General features: G+C 46.4%; 1 protein-coding gene across 4 annotated transcripts in view; it reads right to left on the reverse strand.

The window, feature by feature from the left end:
- SH3PXD2A (SH3 and PX domains 2A) overlaps window positions 1-24,182 on the reverse strand; it is a 229,417-nt gene that overhangs the window by 91,043 nt on the left and 114,192 nt on the right. The window contains exon 1 of one of the 4 annotated variants that reach the window (XM_031597531.2): window positions 21,098-21,172. The exons of the other annotated variants lie outside the window; for them this stretch is intronic. Within the exon in view, the coding sequence (XP_031453391.2) occupies window positions 21,098-21,099 (2 nt within the window). The 5' untranslated portion in view covers window positions 21,100-21,172. Of the gene's footprint in view, window positions 1-21,097; window positions 21,173-24,182 lie in introns of those variants that run through there. 4 annotated transcript variants of the gene reach the window in all.

The following is a 24,182-nucleotide window of genomic DNA, read 5'->3' on the forward strand; positions in this document are numbered from 1 at the left end:
AAGGCCAGGTGGGATGGAATCCTGGGCCCTGATCTGGTGGTTGGCAACCCTGCCCAAAGGAGGGGGCTGGAACTAGATGACCTTTAAGGTCTCCTCCAACCTAAGCCATTCTATGATTCTATGTTCCACACGTACCTTCCAGCCTCACGCAGACCCACAGTACTCAAGGGGCAGCTTGCTTTTCTTTTGGGTGTATAAAGGGGATACACCCAAGAGAGATGGGTTCAAGGCATCCCACCCAATCCCAAGTGATTGGGAAATGTCACGGATTCGTGTCCCAACATTCCTCAGTGGTGAAGCTGATCGTTTGGCTTCAGCGCACATCTTCAATATTTGGCTTGAGCTGATGAAATGCAGAATTAGCCTTTTCAATTTTTCACAATTACTCTTTATTATGATGAAATTATTCTCCTGGAAGAAGACAGGGCTCTGAAATTGTACATTCAGCATTTCACCAGGCTGTGAGATAGCGAGCATGCTGATCTGACAGCAAAGCCAGGCCGCTTTGGCACCAGGGGGAGATGGCTTAACGCAACTTGGAAGCTGTGGGACACTGGGGCAATGAGCTAACTCCATGTGATCCTCCATTGAGAGGCTTTGGTGGCCTTGAAAAAGACAGCACGAGTGTTTAAAGCAGGCTTCTTCCTGGAAAGAAGGATAAAAACAAGATCTTGCCTAAGAGTCACATCCTCATCTGGTTTTGCTTTACCCTGTTTATCCCTTCAGATTGCAAATTTCTCTGCAGGACAGGAAAATGTATTTGCCTTAGCAAGAACTCTGGGTTGAGGTGCTCTTCGCCTCCTATAAACTGACCTTGGCTGTCCCCTGTGGGGAGGCCAAATCTATCTCTGCCTTCCAATGACCAAACATGTGTCACTTTATTATAGTATTTATAGCATAAATGCTGAGTGATAAAAATGAGGCAATAAAAACTAATCACTTTCATGTGCAGCTTTTCCAGTCGTGCTCTTCACTTTGGGATTTTGCTATACAAATATACATGTGCATACGGTATATATTTAAAAGATGCAACTAGTATCAGTTTCTAATTAAGTACTGAATAGTAGAACCATAAATTCACATGTAGCTTACAAACTGGTCAGGCTAATGAGCTCTTACATATATCACACTGATCTGGCTAAGAGCTTAAGAAGATAGCATGGGCTTTGAACTTTTATGTCATGTCTTCCAAGCAATTCCTCATTTGAGGGTGGGCTGTTCGTATTCTATTAGGAGAGCTGGGTCCAACCTCTAGTTGGCAACCATATGATCCATTGAGGCTCCTAAACTGCGGCCCTAATGGCAATTATAAGAGGCAGAGATCCTTTGTAGTGGATTCCCTGTCCCTAGAGACAGCCAAGGTCAGGCTGGATGGAGCTCTGAGCACCTGATGGAGCTGTAGGTGTCCCTGTTCAGTGCAGGGGAGTTGGACCAGATGGCCTTTAAAGGTCCCTTCCAAATCAAGGGAACTCCTGGAAAAGGAGCAAGGGAAGGAAGGGAAGAGAATGTGCAGAGTTAGAGATCTCCAGGCTTCTATCTGAGGCCCAAATGTAAGTTGTTTGAAAAGGACACTGAATTACCATACCAGGAGGAATACTGGGAGCACACTGGTGATGGAGGTGTAGAAGGGGAGAAAAAAAATGTTTCCCCAGAGAACTGTTTGGTGCTTCTTGATCTCCTTGAAAAATATGATTTGCCCTCAAATTGGATTAGCCTCCTTAGAGAAAAAGAATAAACAGATAAAGATTCTCGAGCAGAAAATATGCAAATGAGCAGGAATTGTGCTTGAAAATTTAAAGCCATGACTGACCCACAGAGAGAGAAAATATTCTCCCTCCCAAAAATACCTGCAGAATTAACAAGCCACCAGTTTAAATTAAAAAGAAGAACTTCTGCATATGGCACAGATGAATCATGGTACTCACTGGCATTACATGCTGTTATCACCAAAACTAGGCATGGGTCCAAAGAGCAATGAGATAAATTCAGGAAGAAATAAATGGTGGCCATTGTGTTCCATGCTCTGGATGCTCTGACCCAAGAAGTCCCATAACTGCTCCCTGCCAGAAGCAGGGAGGATACACAAGGGAAGCTCACTCTGTGTTTTCTTTGTTTCTTGTATTGGCTATGAGCCACTGCTGGAGACAAGAGGCCAGATGGGGCCCTGGTCTCACCTAATTGTGGCCTTATAATATATTCTCCTGTAAAAGATCAGACTGGATTAGGATAAATTACATCCAAATCATGCTGCATTACTCAGCACATTAAATTGTCCTTAATCACATACTTTGATGCTCTAGATTCCTGCTTAAATCTGCCCTCTGTGCATATTTCTGTGCCTGTTCTGTTGAAACCACTCCCGAATTTCAACTACACATAACAGGGCTATAATGAAAAGCCAATAAGGCTCTTTGATCAAGCTTTACTAGGACTCATCGTGGGGACATCCTCTGCAGTGGCAAAATGGTTTCCTCATCCTGTCTCTTTCAGAAATGTTTTGAGAGCCTTTAAAAGCAATTTCATCCTGATTTATGTTAGCTAAGTGATTTTTACTGCACATGTGAATTACAAGAAAAGGGCCCTCAACTCCATTTTTTACACTGCTTAGGAAATCAGTTATAAATGCTGCAGTGCCTTCAGCCTCTCTGATTTCAATGCAGCGGAAACCAGCAATATGGGTGAATACTTCATCATTCCTAATTCTCCCATATGCCTCATCCAGCAGTTGACCAGAGGCAACCTAAGGAATTATTAATGTATTTTTTCTTTTGTAAATGGTATTGAACTTCCTGTCTAAGCTGTTTACATTATTTCCAGAAGATGTGCAATGAAAGAAACATGCAATTCTTTAACAGCAAGCACAAGAAACTTGTTGATGGCTATCTAATAAAACTGAGCATGCATTCAGTGACAGTGAGTCACCTCATCACAAGTTTAGAGATGAGAGGGATGTAAAACTGGTTACCACACAAGCTCCCCTAGGAAGCAGTGGAGCAACAGGAGCCCAAAAGTTTGGTGGCCTGATCCAGCCAGCCAGCCCCAGGAACAGGCTCACGCCAGGGGCAGATGGCAGCAGGATAGAAGCCATTGCAAAGTGCATGCAGGGCAGCCTACAGCATATTGCCAGTGGTGGTAGGTGTTACAGGGCTGCTGTTGCTTTGCTTACAGCACTGCTAAGCTACCCCCAAACTGATGAGTCCCTGAAGTAAAGGATCTCAAACTAAGACTAGACAAGACGAGAGCGAATGGCCTCAAGTTGCACCAAGGGAAGTTCAGGCTTGATTTCAGGAAAAATTTCTTTTCCAAGAGTGGTGAGGTATTGGCACAGGCTGCCCAAAGAGGTTGTAGAGTCTCCATCCCTTGAGGTGTTCAAGAGATGTGGAGATGTGGTACTGAAGGACATGGGTTAGGGGTGTGGTGGTGATGGGTTAATGGTTGGACTAGATGATCTTAGTGATCCTTCCAATCTTAATGATTCTATGATTCCTTTAATTTCCCTGCCAGAGGCTCTAGATTGCTAGTGGATCACCACTTTACTCCCTTTTGCCAGACAAGCAGCAGAAAGACAACAAAAAGACAACGAAAAGACCAAAGTACTTTTTCTCCCATTTCTCCATGTCTTGGAGGAGCCCTGGGGAGCCACCAAGAGGGCAGAGCGGAAGAGCCCCCAACTACTGTAGTCTCATGGCCAAGCCAAGGATACAGGGCCATGCAGCCTCCTCTCAGATTCCCACTTTGCCACCAGCTGTCCCAGACCTTAGGCCACCCTATGTTTCTGTCCCCATGACATGCCCTGTGTCGTGGTATCACTGCCACGGATTCCCCACAGCCATCCTGGCACATAGTTGGCACCAGCCCACACGCTGGAGCCTCTTCCAGGGAATTCCCAGCTGCCAAAGGCATTTTTGAAATTTTCAAGGCTCTAAATGAACAAAGCAAGAAATGAGTTGCAAGCATTTCCAGACATGGCCCAGGCCCTGTGATATCTCCAAGTTCCCAGTACAAAGGAGAGCGTGCCAGATACTTGGTGTTATACAATTTTTTGTTCCTTTCTAGTGCTGTTCTTATGGTGTCTAGCACTTCTGCTTACTCATCTGGCTTTTTAGTAAAGTGCTGCTTGGACCTTTTGGTCTTGCTCCTCCTGCTCCAAGGGAAGTGGGACCTGAAAGATTAAGACAGTAGTGTGCATAGACAGCAGATGGCTGTTGCATCTGTACGTACTTTGCACTGCTAAATACCCTACTGCCCTAGCTAGTTTTATATCCCCTTTTAGTGGTAGATCTCTCCTGACTTTTTAGTCATCTGCTGTACATATGGCCCTAAGAATTGTAAATAATTTTTCCAGGAGAGGCAAAAACTTACTACGCATGTGGGAAGAGAAGAACAAGCCCACAGTTTGAACTCCACCTTCTTCATCTGGTGACTGTAGCCTTGCCTCCCCTCATTCCCTTTCTTTCAGTTAGATCAGCAAGATGAAAACAGCCATTTCCCAAATCTGCTGCAGCAGTATGTTCTCAGTTAACTGTCTTGCAACATCAAATGTCTTTCCAGGGTACTAAAATGTCATTCCCTATAAGGCACCAATTTCATATACCCTGGAATTGTTTTCTGCCTGTATCTACAAGGCGGCACATGAAAATATCTTTCATGTCATTGTTTTTTTTAATTTACTTGTCAGAGACATAAATAACAGCATGTAAGAGCTGCGAGTTCATGAACTCCAGGAATTTTTTCTAATCGGTGTCCTTTGAACTGAGCTTTTTTAGACACTGTAAGACTCCAAAACATATCTAGTACGTGCATCTCGTAAATTTGCTTGATTGGCAACTACTAAAACCAGACTTATCTTCCCTGATTACCTACAAGCATTAGGCAGATTTACAACATATTGTAGGATTCTTAGACTAAAACATAAAAGAAAAAAAGATGTCTTGATCTTGTCTTGCCCAGTATAACTGTTCAGATTCATTAAAAGATTTTAAATTAACATTCATGGGCATGCCAGAAAAATAGAGACAACTTCCCAAAGATAAAACCTTTCCAATACCAGGGTTACTTTCAAGGTAATGAACATAACTTATTTCACATATTCAATTTCGATAACAAGTCCCACTCTTTTCTGCCCTCTGGGAGATTACAAGCTAAATTAGGAGACATCTGTAAAGCAGCATCAAGAGCATTTCCTGAATATCCCAACCTTGGGAGTATCAGACCTGAGTCCAGAGAAGGACCACAAAGCTGCTCAGAGGGCTGGAGTGTCTCTCCTGTGAAGAAAAGTTGAGGGAGTTGGACTTGTTTAATTTGGAGAAGAGAACCTCATTGCAGCCATCCAGTTCTTGAAGGAAGCTTAAAAGCAGAAGGGGACCAACTGTACGTGGGCAGATAGTGATAGGACAAGGGGGAATGGCTTTAAACTAAAAGAGGGAAGATTCAGGTTAGATGTTAGGAAGAAATTCTTTACTCAGAGGGAGGTGAGGTGCTGGCTCTGCTCACCAGAGAGCAGTGGATGCTCCATCCCTGGAGGTGCCCAAGGCTGGGTTGGATGGGGCTCTGGGCCCTGATTTGGTAGGGAAAGTTGTCAGGGAAGTTGGAACTCAATCTTTAAGATCCCTTCCAACCTAAGCCATTCTATGCTTCAATGATTGTGAGCATCCCATGAGTGAATGGCAATGCCTTTTTTGATACTGTGGGTATGAAATAATAAAAAAAAAGACCTTAACTTCAAGACAATGTGAGAGATTGTCTCAGTGCCAGTGCTTGGTTCATTCTGAGAAGGAAACAAAGGAAACCAGCGCCACTATTAAAAAGGCAAATAAAAAAATCATACTGACCTCAAATGCATGCCTATCTACTTGCACAAAAACACCCCTCATCATTCTGAATGACTTTCTAAGGTGACCAGAATTAGATATTAAGTACTTATGGAAAAAATAAGGGAAGACCATTCCCTTACAGGCATTGAAAAGTGCATTGTGCATTATTTAAATGGTGTCAAGGCACCCTGAGTACAGAAGTAACACACTATGAAACAGAGCAACCTTTGAACAGAGAATAAATTTTGCAGTCCAGTTTATTTACAAATTTGGATGTTGTTCAGACCAGCTCACGCAAAACCAGCCAATTTCTCCTTGTTCCTTTTATGTAACTCCTTTCCAATTCTCAATCCAGCCATTAACTTTTAATTCACCTTGTACACCTCCAAAGAGGGTGTGTGTGGTATTTTCAGTATCTTTTTCCACATTCTAAGTTCATAAAAGTGAAGAGACATAATGAATGAATTTAAATAATTCCATACAGTCAGCTGATTATAGAAGACTTACTAATTTGGCTAAAAGAGAAATTAATTTTCTGAAATGCACACTGATTCTGGGGTATTTCTGGCCTGGAACATGACAGATCTCTCTGTTTTCTGGGTTGAAGTGCCACTGGTTCATGAATCCTGAAGTGAAGCAACAAATCTTTTGCTCTCAGCTCCCAGCACTGATTCTGAATTCAGTGCTATTTTGAATAACCTCTCATTGCTGTAAAATACCATGAGATCCAAACTAGAATCCGGGCAGATCAGCCATGAGATGAGGTAGCAGTGACTAGGAATCAGAACATGGAACTATGTCCTGTGGCCCATAATTTACTTATTAACAATTTCTTTCCCACTTATCTGAGACAGAAGCTAATTCCTGGGATGGGGCAGTTCTGTGTTCCATCCACTGCCCCCCCAGCAGCAGCCATCCCGCCCTCCAGGATTTGTACTGGGGTAAATGGTCAAACCCTGCTTGTCCTGCACTGTGGGGTAGAAGGGATCTGCCAGGTGCCCTCTGAGGCATGTCCCAGCTGAACAAATCTTTATCTAACTAGCAATATCATGTGCAACACTGGAAACTCAGCTCTTTATTTCATGCAGCTAAAATAAAAATCCTTCAAGCTCTGCAATGCATCCCATCCATTAGCGGAGCCTGGGGAGCTGTGCTGAGACCGAGCTCATGATTAGATAAAAGCTTTTCTTTCTAAATCACTGTCCAGAAGAAACCAAGGCTCTGGAACAGTGAACTCCACATACATTAGAGGTCAGGCACATCCCCGATGCTAGTTATTTATGTGTCTTTGTTTTACGCTGAAGACTGTGAGGGTTTATGGTAGGTAATGAGTTGCTGCATTTCTATACCACGATAAGGATGCCGAGATCCTTTTCTCAGTAAAGACACAGAAAATACAAAGTGCTCCAGTTTTCCCAAAGAAGAAACACTTTTAAAACAATGCTGTGAAAATATTACTGCAGAGCTCTGTGTGTACCAAAACAACCCTGGGAGGGCGATGGGGAAGGGTAGCACAGGGATTTGGGGCCACCTCTTTGCCCCTAGGGTCTGAAGTCCAACTCTCTGAAAGGCAGCTGAGCAACGAATCAACGATTCCCCTTATGTTGGGGAACCCTTAGGTTGGAGGGGACCATAAAAATCACCTATTTGCAACCCTCTGTCATGGGCTGGGTGCCACCCACCAGATCAGGCTGCTCAGGATCCCATACAGCCTGGCCTTGAATGCCTCCAGGGATGGGGCATCTGCAAGTCCTCTGGGCAGCAGTGCCAGGCCTGGGCCTCAACACCCTCTGAGAAAAAAAAAAAATCTTCCTAACATGTAACCTAAAGGAACACCCGGGCTAAGTTTTCATTTCTTGGTCTCTCACAGATTCTGAATCAGCTGGGTGACCTTCATCTCATGCCATATTGGGAGTTTAAAAATACACCGCACCTTGGAAAAATGTGTCAGTTCTCAGAAATAAGAAAATCAGGTTGTGGGTGGGTGGGACAACTGCACAGTATATCTATATAAAATTCTGAGTGACAGTCTTTTAAATTCCACTCCATGGAAAGTAGATTTTTCTGCACATCAGACACTAAATGCAGTTATTATCATAGGCTTGAAGCAGAACCATTTTAAGAGAGAGGGGTCACTTTCAATTCATTTTTTAGGGCAAAGATTTTTTTTTGCAGGTTTTTTAGAAGTAATTATTTTACGCTTAATCCCAGGTTTTCACTGGTCATGTCATGCCCAATTTAGAAGATACAAACACCAAGTGACTTGGCATGGGGATATACTCAAACAAAGGAAAAGAAACCGCTTACAATTTATGACACGTTTTGATAGCTGCGATTTAAAAATGCCATTGATTCATTCCAGCAAATGTTACAATAACAAGCACAAGACTAATGACCTGATGCCTTGTCAGAGATGTTCACAGGTCAGATAAAACGACCATATTCTATCGGCAGGATCCAGCCTTTCAAAGACAGCCCTGTTTGAGCTTCTCCCAGGCTTTGATCCCCGCAAGCCATACGTCAGCACCGTCCTCCCTAAAGCTGGAAAGCTGGCCTCACGCTGAGGGGTTTCTGCCGACACACTTTCTGAAATCCTTTCGTGCTGCCCTACCTTCCGTCCGCCTCCGTCCCGCACACCCGAGTGGTTTCCTGCTTTACAAAGAAGCAGCGAGAGGAGGGAAGAAAACCTTCAGCCCACATTGGGGCTTGCCAAACAGCTGGTGAAGAATAGCCCTAAAAAACCCGATATTTAAACAACTGTGGGGTTGATTCGTCAATTTAAGAGGAGCAGGGTGAGATCATCCGTTGCCTTCTGTTGTCTTTTGGCTGAAAGCGGCCAACGGACAGCTGGATTGCCCCGCATCCTGCACTTAAACACATTTGCGGAAATATTTGTATTTCATCATCATGTTGCATTTTTCTCCTCTTTTCAGAGCCCTTCCCTCAGCACACTGCAGGGTTTCCAAGCCTGTATCACGTCCCTTCACACCTGCTGCAGTCTGTTCACATTTAACATTGAGCAGAGCGTGTGAGCAGTAACAAATACTTCTCTCAGTGTATTTAGTGTCTCCTTTGCTCAGTAAAGGTCTCCGTTTTTTCGGAATTCCCCATTACTTAAAATTATTGGCCAACCAGTCTGGAGAAATGAGGCTCAATAGCTGCTTGAGGATGTGATCCCAGGAGCTCAGCAGCATGGTAGCACACTGCACCAACACAATCAGGCAATATACAACAAATTACAGTTGGGTGACAGAAGCAAGATCTCAGCAGCACCTGCAGACCTTGGTCACTTCATTTGCTGTGTTTCTCTGGGAACAGAGGCACTTGTCCCTCCACTTCTATACTACCAACCCACGCTACCCATACAGAGTCTGCACAGAGATGGAGCAGGCAGACCTGCATGATGGGAAGGGAATTACTGCAGTTCCTTAAAATAGCCTGAAAGACAAGTGAGGTTTTGCTTGGACTCTACCACCTGTTTTTACATGGGCATGGCCAAAATTCCCCCACTGGGCGCTGCAGAACAGCAGCAGCAGCCCCTGTTTCAGCCCCTGGGACGCACTGCAATCATATTTGGGCTTTGGCAGTTTCACTCTTTATTGTTTGACACTTCTCCCCACAAAAGATAGGGAGAGATTGCACAGGGTGCATCGGCATGTGGATATTAGCTATGTGCTGGGAGCCAGCTCCACTGGGGTGACCAGCAGACACAGCCTTATCAAGCAACCTCCAGAGCTAAGATGAGGGTGAAGGCTGTGAACCCCTCAGTGGCAATAATTCAGTTTTCCTACAGTTCCTCCGAGCATGGCAGAATCACTCAATGGGCTCTGATGGGCAATACCCCAGGGTCAGGGCTGAGTGTGCTGTGCGATGTCCCGCTGGCTCCTGGTTGCTATTCCTGCCCGAGCTCCCCAGCTGGGCCTGCCTCTGCATTCTCAGCTGTTCGACAACCGGAGACAAACATGTGTCCCCTCCTGGCAATGAATTCTGTTTTCCCCCCTGTGGTTCATGGGCTGTACAGCAGCGTGTGGCCAACTCCTGCTATGGGCCCTGGCATGAATTGATAGGCATGGGGGACACGCTACATCCCTGGACCCTGGCAGAAGCCCCGAGTCCCTGTTGTGTGTCAAGGTTGCTGACCTCTGCTCTCTGTCCACGGAGTCCCACTGTGGCTCATTTGGCCCTGGTTCCTACTCCATTCCAGGCTCCTTTCCTTGATGCACTACCACACGCCTCCTCATCTCTGTGAGTGAGTCACTTCGGATTGCCAGACCCACAGAGGGGCAGAGGCTGGTGTTAGCTTCACTGAAGCACTCAAAATCTGGCTGGCCATGGTTCCCAGTCCAGGGATCACTTTTCAGGCAGGTTGTGGCTTTCCACCAAGGCCTGGTGGCACCTAGCCATCATGGGATGGGGCTCAGACACATCATCATCTCTTGCATCCTTTCCCCTTTCCATCTGGAGTCAGCCATAACATGGATGGGCTTGAGCCAGACCCACAGGGACATCAAGCTTGGGCCCAAGCCCAGACACCGAGGCTCTGCTTTGTCTCTATCTCAGAATGAAGCACAGCAAAAAGCAACTCTTGGGATGCTGCAGTGACCCATTCAAATTAACAGGGTTAAATCATGCTAACGCAAGCCACCAACTTCAAAAGATTTACACAAGGGATGAATCTGAAGCCATTATTTTTCTTCTTTGAGCCTTTCAGAAAGATGATCTACTTTCTAGACCATGGTGCTCACCTTACACTTGGTCAGCCAGCCTTGCTAACAACCTTCTTGCCGGTCTTTTATTTCGTGGGCTCCTCTTCTAACCAAACAGCCCCAAGAGCTGTTCACCAGCCCTACTTTCCCCTGCACAAAACAGCCCTTGTGTACTTCCAACTGGCCTAATCTATTTTCTCTATCAGGTGCATATAAATACAAAGAGAAAAAAAAACAAAGCAAAAACAAAAGTAAAGTGTCTTTAGAGAATCAAGGAGGCTTACAGACACACATTTCTCCTGTACCTGAGGATGCAGGTAAAAGGTGCAGGCACACATGCCACAAGGAGTATCCTTTACCTCTGAAAACTACAGCGCATGAAATCTGAGCATGATTGATGAATGCATGTCCCATACACTTTGCTGTAATTGGAAGCACTTGTAGCTAAGGCAGTGTAGGAGACCAATGAGACAGGCAGAGAAAATCTCATATGCAAAAGATATAAGCTCCCAGCTATGCTGTGATCTGCCAGCCAGTCCTGCTCCTGAGATGGCTCATTCAATAAGAACGCCAAGGAAGATGGCCTTCAACTTTTTCAGCAAAAAAGCTCAATAACCTTAAAAAACATAAATCAAGACTGCAAAAATTGGCAGATGATTTGATAGGAAGAAGTTGCCTTTTGGGGACTGCTTTGTGCCTGCCAAATTCACCCAGACACAGATCCACATATGGATTTCTAACCTCTCCAGGTTTCAGTGGTAATTACAGCAGAGACTGTGGTATGAGCCATGCTAGACACATTACTTTGGGAGAGCTGATTCATTAGAAGTAGACAATGAAAAGCACAGGGGTTATTTAGTCCCACCTCCATAGTTCCCAGGTATTCTGCTCTGGGGGTTTTGGCACAGGAAAAGCAGACTTGAAATTCAGATCCTGAACTGGTTTCAAACTTTGCTGAAAGTCTGAAGGTGTGCAGGTCTGGGATTTTGACTACTAGCTCCCCAAAGAGGTGGCTAACTTCTCAGGGTGAAACGGCGAAGGATGGAAAGAACTGGTGTTATTTCGCTTTGCTCCGAATGCAACACAACCATCTGTGCAGTCACTGCATGGTGGGGCCTTGAAGGAGCTACAGAACAGTCTGATTGCAGTCAGTCGCTGAGCAGCAGGCCCTGCCAGGCTGACACAACCTCTGGTACAGCTCAGACCTTGGGGAGAAATGCTGCCTGACAGCTGCTTTCTGTCTGTGATGCTTCGGCCCCATCACGTCTCCGCTAGAGCCTTTCACTGCCATGGTCAGACATACACCAACAATGCCTCAGGATGAGTAACAAGCTAAAAGCAAAAGTACAGAGCGATCAGGAGCTGCACAAAACTGCTTGTAAACATACAAGTGGCATGCTTCCATAATAAACAACGCCTTATCATGCTGCATTCTGTGAGACAGCAGCAGGCAGCATGCAATGCTCTGTGCTCCCTCTGCCGGCTGCAGCCACAGCGCTCAGCATCATCCAGGTGCTCTGGGATGCTTTGTGCTCTGCTGGAGGCACCATGAATCCTTCCATGAATGGTGGCAACATCTGTGCAAGCACTGCCTATGAAGTGAGACCTGCTCTGCCAGGATTTATGCAGATAAGGAATAAAGGCGACAGCCGCATGTGAAAGATGAGGTCTCTGTGGCGTAGCACAGGGCTGTGAAGGAACAACCTCCAGCTGGGATCAAGAAGCTCCTGCTGCTGCCTCCACGAGATGCAATCTGTCACAGTGCATGAGGTACACTGAGGGCATGGTGGGCTGGGGAGGGGAACTGCTCCAGAAACAAAAACACAGTTCTGGCACCACTTTTGCCAGCATCTTGAGACATGCGGGGCTCTGTAACTGCACACAAAGGTCCACTGGTGACATCCTGCTCGGTGTTCTTGATTGTGCCACAGAAAAGTGGCAAAACATGAAAGCACAAACCTCTCTACATACATCCAGTGGGTAAAGCCAGAGACGGAGAAGCATGTGGAGGTGGTGGAGTCACTGTCCCTAGAGGTCCTCAAGAAACGTTTAGATGTTGCATTGAGGGACAAGCGTCTGTGTCCAAGTGTGGAGCCCCCAAGATAGGGAGCTGTTGGAGATGGTCCAGAGGAGGGCCACAAAGACGATCAGGGGACTGGAGCACCTCCCCTTATGAAGACAGGCTGAGGGAGCTGGGCTTGTTCAGCCTGGAGAAAAGAAGGCTGCATGGTGACCTCATTGCAGCATTTCAATACCTAAAGGGAGCCTACAGAGGGGAGGGAATCAACTCTTTGAAAGGGTAGATAACTGCAGGACGAGGGGAAATGGTTTTAAGTTGAGGGAGGGGAGATTTAGGTTGGACGTCAGGGGGAAGTTCTTTATAGAGTGGTGAGGTGCTGGAACAGGCTGCCCAGAGAGGTTGTGGATGCCCTGTCCCTGGAGGTGTTCAAGGCCAGGTTGGATGGGGCCCTGGGCAGCCTGGTCTAGCATTAAATGAGGAGGTTGGTGGCCCTGCATGTGGCAGGGGAGTTGGAGTTTTATGATCCTTGAGGTCCCTTCCAACACTGGCCATTCTGTGATTCTGTGATTCTGTGACGTGGTTTAGTGGGAAATATTGGTGACAGATGGTTGGACTGGATGATCTTGAAGGTTTTCTCCAACCTTAGTGATCCTATGATTCCATGATTCAATGTATCTGTCCATGCATTTCATGTTTGTAAAAGAGATATTTCCAAAGCACAATTTTGATGGCATTACTCTATCACAAGCAGTACTTTGGAAATTCAGAATCAGAAAGCTCAAAATTGCTGTTACCCATCAGCCACAGGCACCCCAACAGCAGTTGAGAGCTACAGTAGAATGAGCCAAGAGCAGTAACATCAATTCATTCTCTGCAGCAGAGAGAGAACCTGAATTCAGGACTTTGAGCACCCTCCTCCCTCTCACCCCCCAAGCCCTGTGCACATGTGGCCCCATCCAGCAAGGCTCCTGCTGAGCCCTGCCCACTGATGGCACCAGTGGGCACCAGGCAGCTGGCACCTCCATCAAACTGCTTCCTGCTGAATAAATCTTGAAGGCTAACAAGCTTTAAAAGTCTACCTCCAGATTTATATTTCCTGTGTCACTTTTGATATAATGGGGGCAAAGCAGCCCACATATCTTTTACAGTATCAGGCAATTTAATTTCTTGCTTCTCTGCTGATCTCTAAGAAGACACAGTCCTTTTGATGTCTTGGTCCACATTTTAAAAGGATGTGGCAATCATGACAGCTTAGAAATGTGCATACAATTAGTAATGCTAATACAATTAACAGTGAAAGGCTTACACTTGGATCACAAACACAGCTCTTTTCCAACCCAAGCCCTCCTCACAGGCTTCCAAGTAAATAGGTCAGATAGCAATACAGAACTTCAGACAAAGAAAACTGATGTTTCAGACTCAGAGAATGCTAGAGAAAGCAGGAACTTGGCACTATCAGACAGATTAAAGATGTGGTCACATTTCATGCAGGGAAACTAGAGGCAAGGCTGGCAGGGGGATGCAGAGATTTGGAGCCACGGGTGACTCTCACCCTGTGCTGGATGCAGCTCCATGACCAGAGCCTGTCCCGCATGTAAGGCACGCACACACTCAGAGCAAAGGATGAAAAATTCATGACAGACTTTATTGCAAAACGCCCACTGAGGATCAAAGCTGCCGGCCCAGCCAGCCCCACATGCTGCCTTTTTGAATGTTCTAACATGGGAAAACACATCAAAAGCCTCAAAAGGAAAAAGACAGGGAGCAGCACCTTAAGCAGACAGCTGCGATTGTGAAGGAAAGGGGTTTGTCAGCACTCTGCAAATACCATGGGCACAGAACCAGCTGATTTCCCAGAAGAGAGAAAAGCCCACTTGGCCAAACCCAGAAACAATCACAGGCACATCCCGGGACAGGCTGACACTGCAACAAGGGCAGCCCGTGCTACCGCCAGCAGTGAAGCTGGGAATGCCCAGCACTTCTGGGAACCAACCCGTTGATAAAAAAAATGGATTCAAGTAATTGGGCTGAGTTTGGAGCCACTTCTCAGGAACTTCAAAGACATTTGTCTTCCCAGGCCTCGGAGACCAAAAGCAGCTGGCTGAAATCAGCCTGTGGCACAGCCTGGGTCAGTGTATCCATCACTGGAAGCTGCCCCCAGATCCTCCTCCCTTCCCAAGTTCCAGCCACCTGCACATGATACAGCAGCATCTTGCCTGGGCTGTGAGCCCTGGCTCCTCTGATGCCAGGAGACAGTGCTGCAGGCAGGCACCTGCTGCCCGGCGGGGATGGGAGCTGCTCCAGGAGCTGCTGAGCAGCACGAGGCCGTGGGAAGGGCAGTGACCCCAGGCCTCCCAGCAGCAGCTGGACATGGCTCTGAAACCTCAAGAGCTGTTGTTCAGGTTTTCAGTTCATAATCACAAATGTGTTTTCCCTCTTCAGATCGTTTTACCAGCAGTTCATAACTCTGTGGCTTGTGAACTGCTCAGCTCTGGGTCAGATGGTCTCATACAACTGCAGAAGTCACTTGATTCAGTCAGGTTAAAGAGGCCCAAACCCCACTCCCCTTCCCCTGGGAGCTCTCATTCTTTCCTTTACTTGACCACTTAAATCTTTATTCTGCAACACTTCCAGTCTTGAAGTGAGCCTTCTATTTTACCCGCAAATGAAGAGCAATTTTCCTTCAGAGCAGCATTTGGAGGGCTTTAATCGGAAATTTGTCCCTGTTCCATCATTTTTTCAAAGGCTTTGCAGTTCCAGTCTGCTCCTCACTCTGGTTAAAGGGAGCAACTTGGAGAGCTGTCTGTCTGGAAGGGTCTGGCAGGGGACAGCTCAGCACAGTGAGAAGGGATCAATTGCTGATGGCCTGATTCCCATAAGGACAGTGTGAGGGCTGCAAACACCACACTGCTGGGGATGGATGGATGGATGGATGGATGGATGGATGGATGGATGGATGGATAGATGAATGGATGGACAGACGAACAGACAGTAGGTGGATGGATGAAAAGACAGTGGATGGAAGGACAATGGATGGATGGAGAATGGATGGATGGATGGATGGATGGATGGATGGATGGATGGATGGATGGATGGATGGGAATAATATAGGACAAGTGAGTGCAGCCCTGCCACGTAGGAAAGAGCTGTGCTTGAGAAGTTTGGTGAGAAATATCTCCTCTGAGATTTGCTAAGGAACATCAGTGTGAATAAGAAGCAGCCCATGAGAGCCTCAGCAGATGTGGGGTGGAGTTTAATCCTTGCTGGGTCAACCAAGCAGGCCAAAAGCAGGATTAATATACAGTGTGACAGGCTGCACATGCAATACACTGGCAATACTACTTGGATGAGAGCAAACATCCAGATTAGGTGCTGACAACTCCCCTAGCAGGATCACGCATGAAATCTGGCTGTAGGAAGAGCTGTCTCTATGACTTTCACAGCCAAAAATCCAAGAAAGCCAGTGACACCTTCCACTCTGAATCTCACCAGAGTGCCACAGCACAACCAGTACTGGGGATGAGAAAGGTTTCCTTTTCCACATCAGCTCTATAGTATTGTACATATAGAGCAAGGAGAGCCTACTGATCAGCACACTCCCCAGGCCTGGGGAGAAGATCCAGTCCAGCACTGAGTGCTGAAGAGACAATCAGATCCTCCTTAATCTCTTCCATATGCTTACAAATGTCTGATCCAGGTGTGGTTCTGAAGTCATTAGTACTAATGTCCAAGGCTGTAAGTCTATTTCTTTGCAGTTCCTTGTCAAGTCTTAGATGCAACGTTATTTAAAAAAAAAAAAAAAAAAAAAAAAAGTCTATCATAAGTCAAATGGAAAAAGGTAGAGCCATAACACCTAATAAGAAGCCAGGTGGAAAATCTATTTCATATTTCATAGCAACATGCCACAGCTTTCCTGCTGCTGTCTACGGGAATTCCTGCTCCCTAGGATGACAGAGCCAAGAGCAAGCCAGCATCACCAGACAAGCATGGTAAGGGTGTGAGGCATGGCACATCCCAGGGAGAGCAGAATGCACAGCACCACATGCCTAACATCAGCACACACCAAAGGCTTTAATTCCAACTCAGTGCCTTCTGCTGCACAGAAACAGTGCATGCAAAGCACCATCTCCCCACAGCGTGGCAGCAGCTGCCTGCACAGCTCATAATCCAGGGCCTCCAGGCGCACATCTTTCCTCCAGAAGAGTAGCTGGGCACTGGAACAGGCTGCCCAAGGAGGTGCTACAGTCACTGTCCCTGGAGGTGTTCAAGAAATGTGGAGATGTGGAACTGAGGGACATGGTTTAGTGGGCAATATTGGTGGTAGGTGAACAGCTGGATTGCATTACCTTAGAACTCTATTTCAACCTTAATGATTCTATGATTCTATGACTGTACAGCAAAGGGCTGCCCAGATCCCTGGTCACCAATGGGGATCTTTAAGCAGTGCAATAAAAGCAGTTTTGCTAAAGGTAGGAGAGTTCTGCAAAAGTCACTCAATGCAAACCTTAAAAATCACAAGTTTTTATGTTGCTTTGGGTTTTTCTTTCGGCAAGACTGATTTGCAATCATCTGTGAAATTTTAGCATTGCCACTCATTTTTAAACAGAAAGTCAGACAGAATGACAGTGAGCTACAGCTGTGCTAGAAACATTGTACACAGATACAAGCATATATCAAGCACACAGAAAAGAACAAAATATTATGGGACAGATGAAGCCTAGTGGGCCCTGCATGGAGGCCAATGACCCTGCTGCACAGCTCAGCTTTCCCAACACAGCCTGCAGCAGCAGGGCTGCTCTGCAGGCATCAGGTGCTAACTTGCCTCTGCATCTCATGCGGCTTGGACAGTGTTTAGCTCCATGCTGCCAGCCCACGGCATGCTCAGGTATCTGCAGGCAAAGCTGGCACGGGGTCAAGGCTCTTGTGTCAGGGGCAGGAAAAGCGGGACAGGCTCCTCTTTGGCTGCCCCCACCAGGGCTGTTTGCTTGTGATAAGATCCAGCCCCAGCGCTCAGCTCCACTGCAGGAAGTTTGTTCCCATCGCCTCATTTCCCACCTTCCTCCCCTCTCCCTGCAGGCTGGGGAGGTCACAGCACAGGAAGGAGGCACTGAGGAGCTGCCACCCTCTTCCCAGCAACCCCAATGCCTGCAGCCAGACCCCAGCACAGCACTGCAGGGAGCAAAGCCTAAGGGAGAAACTCCAGCAGTGATCAGAAGCAGGCAGAAATCAGTGGTTGAGGATGAGCCTTTTCAAACGGTAATAAAAGAATAAATCATAGTCTCATATTATCATTAAGGTTGGAAAAGACCTAAGATCATCTCGATTATCTCCAGGGATGCAGCTCTGCCAGCACCTCACTTCCTTCAGAGTGATAAATTTCTACCTAACATCTCACCTAAATCTCTTTTAGTTTAAAACCTTCCCCATCGTCCCATCACTGTCAGACCTGGTAAAAAGTCAGTCCACCTCCTGTTTATAAGATCCTCTCAAGTACTGGAAGGCTGCAGTGAGGTCTCCCCAGAAGCCTTCTTTTTGTACTCTTTGCCCATTGCCACCATTATCACACCCCTCCAGAAGAACAGGAAAGGTCACCCTCAGGTCTGGGAGGTGGCTGTTAGTGTCAGCACACCCTGGCTGTTAGTGTCAGGACCTGATGCTTTCTGTGAGCTGTACAAAGGTTCAAGGTCTTCCCACAGGTCAGAGCAGCAGCAACACCCAGAGCATAGTGGCAGAGGACAGAGCAAGCCCTATGGTGTGGCACAGAGCTGTTCATACCTCCAAAAACCTAAGCCAGGGCAAAGTGGATCTGTTGGCATTACATATGCTACAGCCCATTATAGTCAGAGTGCTGGTGCTGCCCAATGCTTACATTTCTCCTCCCCCTGTCTCTGTTTGACCCAAGGGATGTCAATAGCCTCAAGGTCAAAGAGAGGAGAATGCGGCAGAAGGGATTTCTTCCTTAAATGACCTTGCACCAAATGCATTCATGTTTTAGAGGCCATAGGAAAAACCTCCATTTAGAGAAAACCACTGCAGAAGGTGCTGTCAGCCCAGCAGATGCTATGTTCCTCTCCCTGCTTATCTTAGATGCCAAAATACTGCAGTATCTTTCAATGCCCTCATTCTCCTGAAGGTCAGGACCTAAAACTTGAATGCTTTCATACCCAAAAGGGTTGCAGTAGATGCAGTGTGTAACATTCAGCACTGGGCTCCAACAGGAGAATTCTCTAAACACAGTAACAGGTTTCACTCCTATGGTAGCACAGCAGTAACCACAGTTTAGCCCTTATCTAAAGTGATAGGGAAGGAAGAGAAAAACATCCATTTTTATAGCCATGAGCAATCCAGCTCTGGTTTTAAACGCACATTTTCTTCCCTTCTTTTTTAGCTGTTTTCCCCCAAGTGAAACATTTGGGCTGATAAAGAGAGGACATCCAGATTCTACTCCCAATAAAAAACAAGCTCACTCTCAGCAGTGTCTGAAATGTGTAGCAAACTAAGAAATGAACACTGACCAGCAAAGACTTTGCAGTGTCAAATTCCTGCTGCTTCTGCACTGACCCCTCCCTCCCAGCTCCATCCCCTTCTGCCTCCTCTTTCCCCCTCCTGTGTCTCTGTGAAGCTCTGCTATTTCAGCATGCCCCCAGCAGAAAGCAATTATCGATGCTATATGTTACATTGCGCCTAATGGCCAGCACAACTGGGGGCCTGCCTGTCTGCGGCAGAAACTCAGAACTGATTGTTTCTGCCCCAAAACTCACTATCTGTGTATCCAGATGTGCAAGGAAGAGGGAGCAGAATGTCCAAACGGAACAAACTCAGTGCTGGCAGAGAGCACAGCAGCAAGGCTGTGTTCTTCTGGGGTGAGAGTGGTTAGTGGTAAAAAGTGAAGTGACGGTGCTAAGAGATACAGGAAGAAGAGGATGCCATGCAAAGGAAAGCCAATGATGGACTGCAGGAAGTTCCCTGAAGGTCCCAAGGTCTTGGCCTGGCTGCTTTTCCAGCTGTTAGCACCAGCTGGTTTTCCCTGAAGTTTCTTTCCTCGGGCCATCTGGGACAGAAGAGAGCAAGGACACCAAACTGTAGGTCCATGGCTCTCTTTCAATAGCACATCCACTCCCTACACGCTGCCAGGGCTGAGAGTGGCTCTCAAAGGAAGGTGGCTGGGGGCTGCTTCTCAATTCCACCCCTTTGACCTCAAATCAAGTGGTACTGAACAGCCAACAACACAGGACTGAAGCCACCAGCCCCAGAAAGCTGAACCAAGAAACTCATCTCCAAATGCAGCGATGGCTGCCCCAGTTCTAACGATCCCCTTGGAGGCTCTTCTGCATCTCAGCTAAGCACAGTAATACTGCATTACATTTATTCAGACCATATGTAATACACACAAGAGCCCATAAAAGCTTAAACAGCACAATAAACATTTGGAAAAGCGTAGTGACCAGATTTACGGGGCTTGGATACCCGCCAGCATGACCCACCAGAATCAGATCCTGAAGTTTTGTGTAAGCACAAGACGTATACACAACACACACAAGCACACATCAGTGTGCTGTTATTCCCTAAGATAGATAAGCAGCCCCCAGAGCCCATCCCCAGCAATGGAATCTCATGGCTTTCCACTGTTACTGAGTGGGATTAGTTTAAATCAAGGCCATAAAGAAGGTCTTGGCAAGGAGCAGTTGACATAGCATGACAAAACTTCGTCCCAGAACACACAGTAAAATTGAGAAAGAGGGAAAGACGAAAAGATTTAGACACTTAATTTCCATTAAAGGGAAGATGAGCCCTGCTGCAGAAAGAGGTTTTGCTTTGCCAAATTCCATGCTAATTTTCCTCCACGGGGCTGATGCGATATCTCCTGAGCCACCTACCAGGCTGGAGGAGAAGGGATGATGGCTCAGCAGAAGGGAAGAGGTGTGAAGTGATGACGGATCTTAAGGGGTATAAACGAATAGTATTTGTCCCAAGAATCTCTAAAAACCTTGAACTGTCATTTGCACAAAGCATCTTGGGATAGTGGCAGAGCAATGTTGGAATGTAAAAGCTCCTCTAATTTCCAGTGAAACAGCTGAAAGAATTCTGATTTACTGATTTCTTGGGTGTTTTTTGACTCATTTTCTTCTCTTCTCTATATAATAACATTTAAAGGTAAACACTGTATTTTGTACACTTAGAGTCTCCAGCTCACAGAGACTCTGCACAAGCAGGAGTTCATAGAATCATAGAAGTTAGCACAGATGTGAGTATCCTGTGCTCAGGACAGAAGCCTGGAGTCCTGGCTCCATTTCTTGTGCAATAAAAGCAGCCGGGGCACAACCTCAGCATTATAGCAAAAGGAAAGAGATTAAAAAAATGGCACAAGATACTGCTTTTGAGAAATCTGCTTCATTTGTTATGATAAAGGAGAGCATTAAACATTAGCTGGAAATAGATGGAAGGATTGCCCACCTCCCACACACAACTTCCCAGAAAATATATTTACAAGTTTAAGACGAGTTGCTACGTTAAGTTATACGAAAGGAAGACCAAAGCGTGACGACAGATTTACTTACATGAGGCTGAGGATGTAAAGATGCCCTTGCTATAAAAGAACTGGCTCAGAAGCACTGCTCCCTTTGCTGGTTATCACAGACAAGAAGGCTGTTTGTGCTCATCAGCCACGCAGGGAGGTGGGCAGTGCCCTGCAGCTGAAGACAAAGGCTACATGCACAGGCACATTCCCTCACCCACTGGCACGAGGGGGAAGTCAGGCAGCAAAGGATCTATCCGAGGCAGATCTACTTGTGTTAGCTCAGCAGCCAACAGGCATCACAAGAGTTACAGCTGCAAAACAGACAGGCAGAGGCAAAACAACACCAGCACATTTCTGAAGCATCCCTCTTCCACCTGCCTGGGATGGTGACTTGCTGCCCAAGTACTCAAATGGCCCAGCCAAGCCTCCCCCTCCCAACAGCCCCACAGATGGAAGTCTGAATCTGGAGGCTATCTCCAGCACAGCAAGCACAGCTGCAAAAGACAGAGGGAGCAATGGCAGAGGAGGCAGCCAACACAGGGAGCATCATGAGACACATAGGGCTGCTTCTGCACAAGGGTTTGCAGATGGAATAATCTGTCCAGAAAGCAGGAATTTGGGACTAAGGAGCACAGCCCTCTCCAGATAAGGTCCTGGTGTATGGAGCAGTATGGACTGGTCTTTGTTTCTCCTCCGCATGACTATCTGCTGTTCATTGCAGGAGAGTGACTTTTAATGAGATAATTTGCGCCAGTTTGGGGTAAGAAGATGACAGGGTGAGTCTTGAGCTAAAGATCCCCTTTTACAGGCTCACATGCAAGGAATGACTGCTTTCATTTGGAGACATTCCATGGCATCCTGAACCCCTGTCCCGTATAACCTAATTTCTCAATGTCCCTTTGCCCTGCTATCTTCAAATACAGCACTTTCAAAAAGCTGATATAGAAAATGATCCATTCCTGCAGACCCAGGGAGCTGCAGATCACCATGTCAACCAGCAGGAGTGCTGACGGGATGAGCAAGTATGCCGAGGGTCAAAAGTGAAGCAAAAAGCATGGCCTCCTGGCTGCTGTTCCAGTGCTGGTGACCTTCACAGAGTACTTTCATACTTCTGTTTCCCCAGTTCTAAAATAATGCCAGTGCTTCACAGTCAGATAGATAGAGCTACTCTATGTTCGGGCCATATCATGAGGTCAATGGTGAGAAGCTCCATAGAAGGGCAATGCCATAGCAATGCCAGTATCGCCACTGCACAATTCACACAACACTTCAGCATTATTCTTTGGAACGATCTCTGGGAAGATTTTGGTTTGACTAAAATAAGTCGGATTATAGGCAGACAGGGACAAAAATAACCCCATTCCCATGTGTTTAGTACTATTTAAAGGGACACAACACCTATTTTCGGAAAGTCCAGCTCTCTCTGGTTTCAGAAGACAAAAAGATGCCATCTTTCAGCACAAAGAGATTTAGAAAAATAGACGTTAATATCATTTTCAAAAATCTTTAAGTATGCCTGACGTGAGCCAAAATATGGGGGCATGGGGCAGAAGCAAACTGCACGACAGAGCACAGCAGTCACTCCAGAACATGAGCAGGGAGCAGTTTCTCTAACAATTTTTAGATGAGGATCTTGGTTCCAGGCTATGGGGTGTAAGGGTGAGCCCAGCAGCACAGCACCGGGAGCACAGGGACAGTGCTGGCATGCAAGGGTGAATGCAGGAGCCAAAGGATGTGAGCTGACAGCAGGAGGAGCTGAGGGAAGCTGCTGGGAGCACACAGACCAGGCAGGCACGGTGAGAGGTGTCTCACACACTCTCAGAGGGATGCTCAGCAAGTCACCCACTGCTGTCTCATTTATTCTAAAGACTTAAAATGAAAGGGCAGACAGGACAAGGCTGAACACAGAACAGCAAGCTTGCTTTTGTTCATCTGTAGTATTAATAGGCACATTATGTAATTTCCTTGCCTTACTGATGGGGCAACTATGGTTACAAGATGGGATGGGATTTCCTTGAGGTCATTCCCCCAAACTGTGTGAGTTGTTATTTTCCTGGCTCACCCACAAACAGAGCGGTTTGCTCTTCTGAAACACTGATGTCCGACTGTTGAAAGCCTTTGCCAATCAAAACACTGTGGCCTTACCCCGTTTTAATAATCTAAGGCATCAATCTCCCCCTTAGTGTTTGTTTGATGTGTTCTGCGCCCTGCTGAAACATCCCCTGCAGACCTCCCTGAGCTCATGCTCCAACTGAAGAGAGATGCCACGCATCAGGCCCTGGAGCTTTCTCTCTGAAACTCTTAACAGGGGATTGTGGTAAAATGTATTTATTTTCATGTATTGAGGAAAGACCACATATTCCAGCCTCTTTTTTTTCCATCACTCAGAGATGGGCCCAAGGCCAAAACGGTGCTGCTAAGCTTGTTTTCTATTTAAAACCTTCATTTTTATTAATAACCCTTTACAGCCTACACACCAGCACTGCGGGAGTTGCATTTCCGTGTTATGTCATCATGAACCGTTATGTATTTAATTCCTGTACCCACAAACCCATATGGACATCATTAAACACGTACCATACAGTATTAAAACTGTGTTCCATAAAGTGTGATTTAAAAAAAAAAAAAAAGACCTGTGAAGTGCGGAATTTTTTTTTTTTTTTTTTCCTAAGGTCATGGGAAAATGAAGAAGTAGAGGAGAGAGAAAAGGTTCAGCAGTGCTGTGGGTTCACTCACAGCAATCTGTGCCTGCAGACTGAAAATCCAGCCCACGTTACTTGCCAGAGATGATTAATTACCCAGCAACTTCAGGCTAGATATGTCAAATTTCTGCTCGACAGACTGCAGAGACAACTTCTACAGAAATTAAAAGTTACAAACCAGCACAGGACTTGATGACTTTATTTCCCCCAAATCGGCTTCTCCTGGAGCTGCCCGCAGTGGGACAAAATAGCGAGTTGCCCCGTATTCCTATGGGCCAATTATTGGAGTCACTAATGGAGATGAGGCAGACCGTGTCCTGAGTGCAATGTCTGCATGGCACTGGGTTTGCCCAGTCTCTGTTACTGTCCCAGGAAGACTTGGCATGGCTGTAGTCTATCCTAGCAGCAAATCCTGCACTTGGG

Source organism: Phasianus colchicus, chromosome 8, assembly GCF_987193195.1.
Source record: "Phasianus colchicus chromosome 8, bPhaCol1.hap1.1, whole genome shotgun sequence".
Taxonomy (NCBI): domain Eukaryota; kingdom Metazoa; phylum Chordata; class Aves; order Galliformes; family Phasianidae; genus Phasianus; species Phasianus colchicus.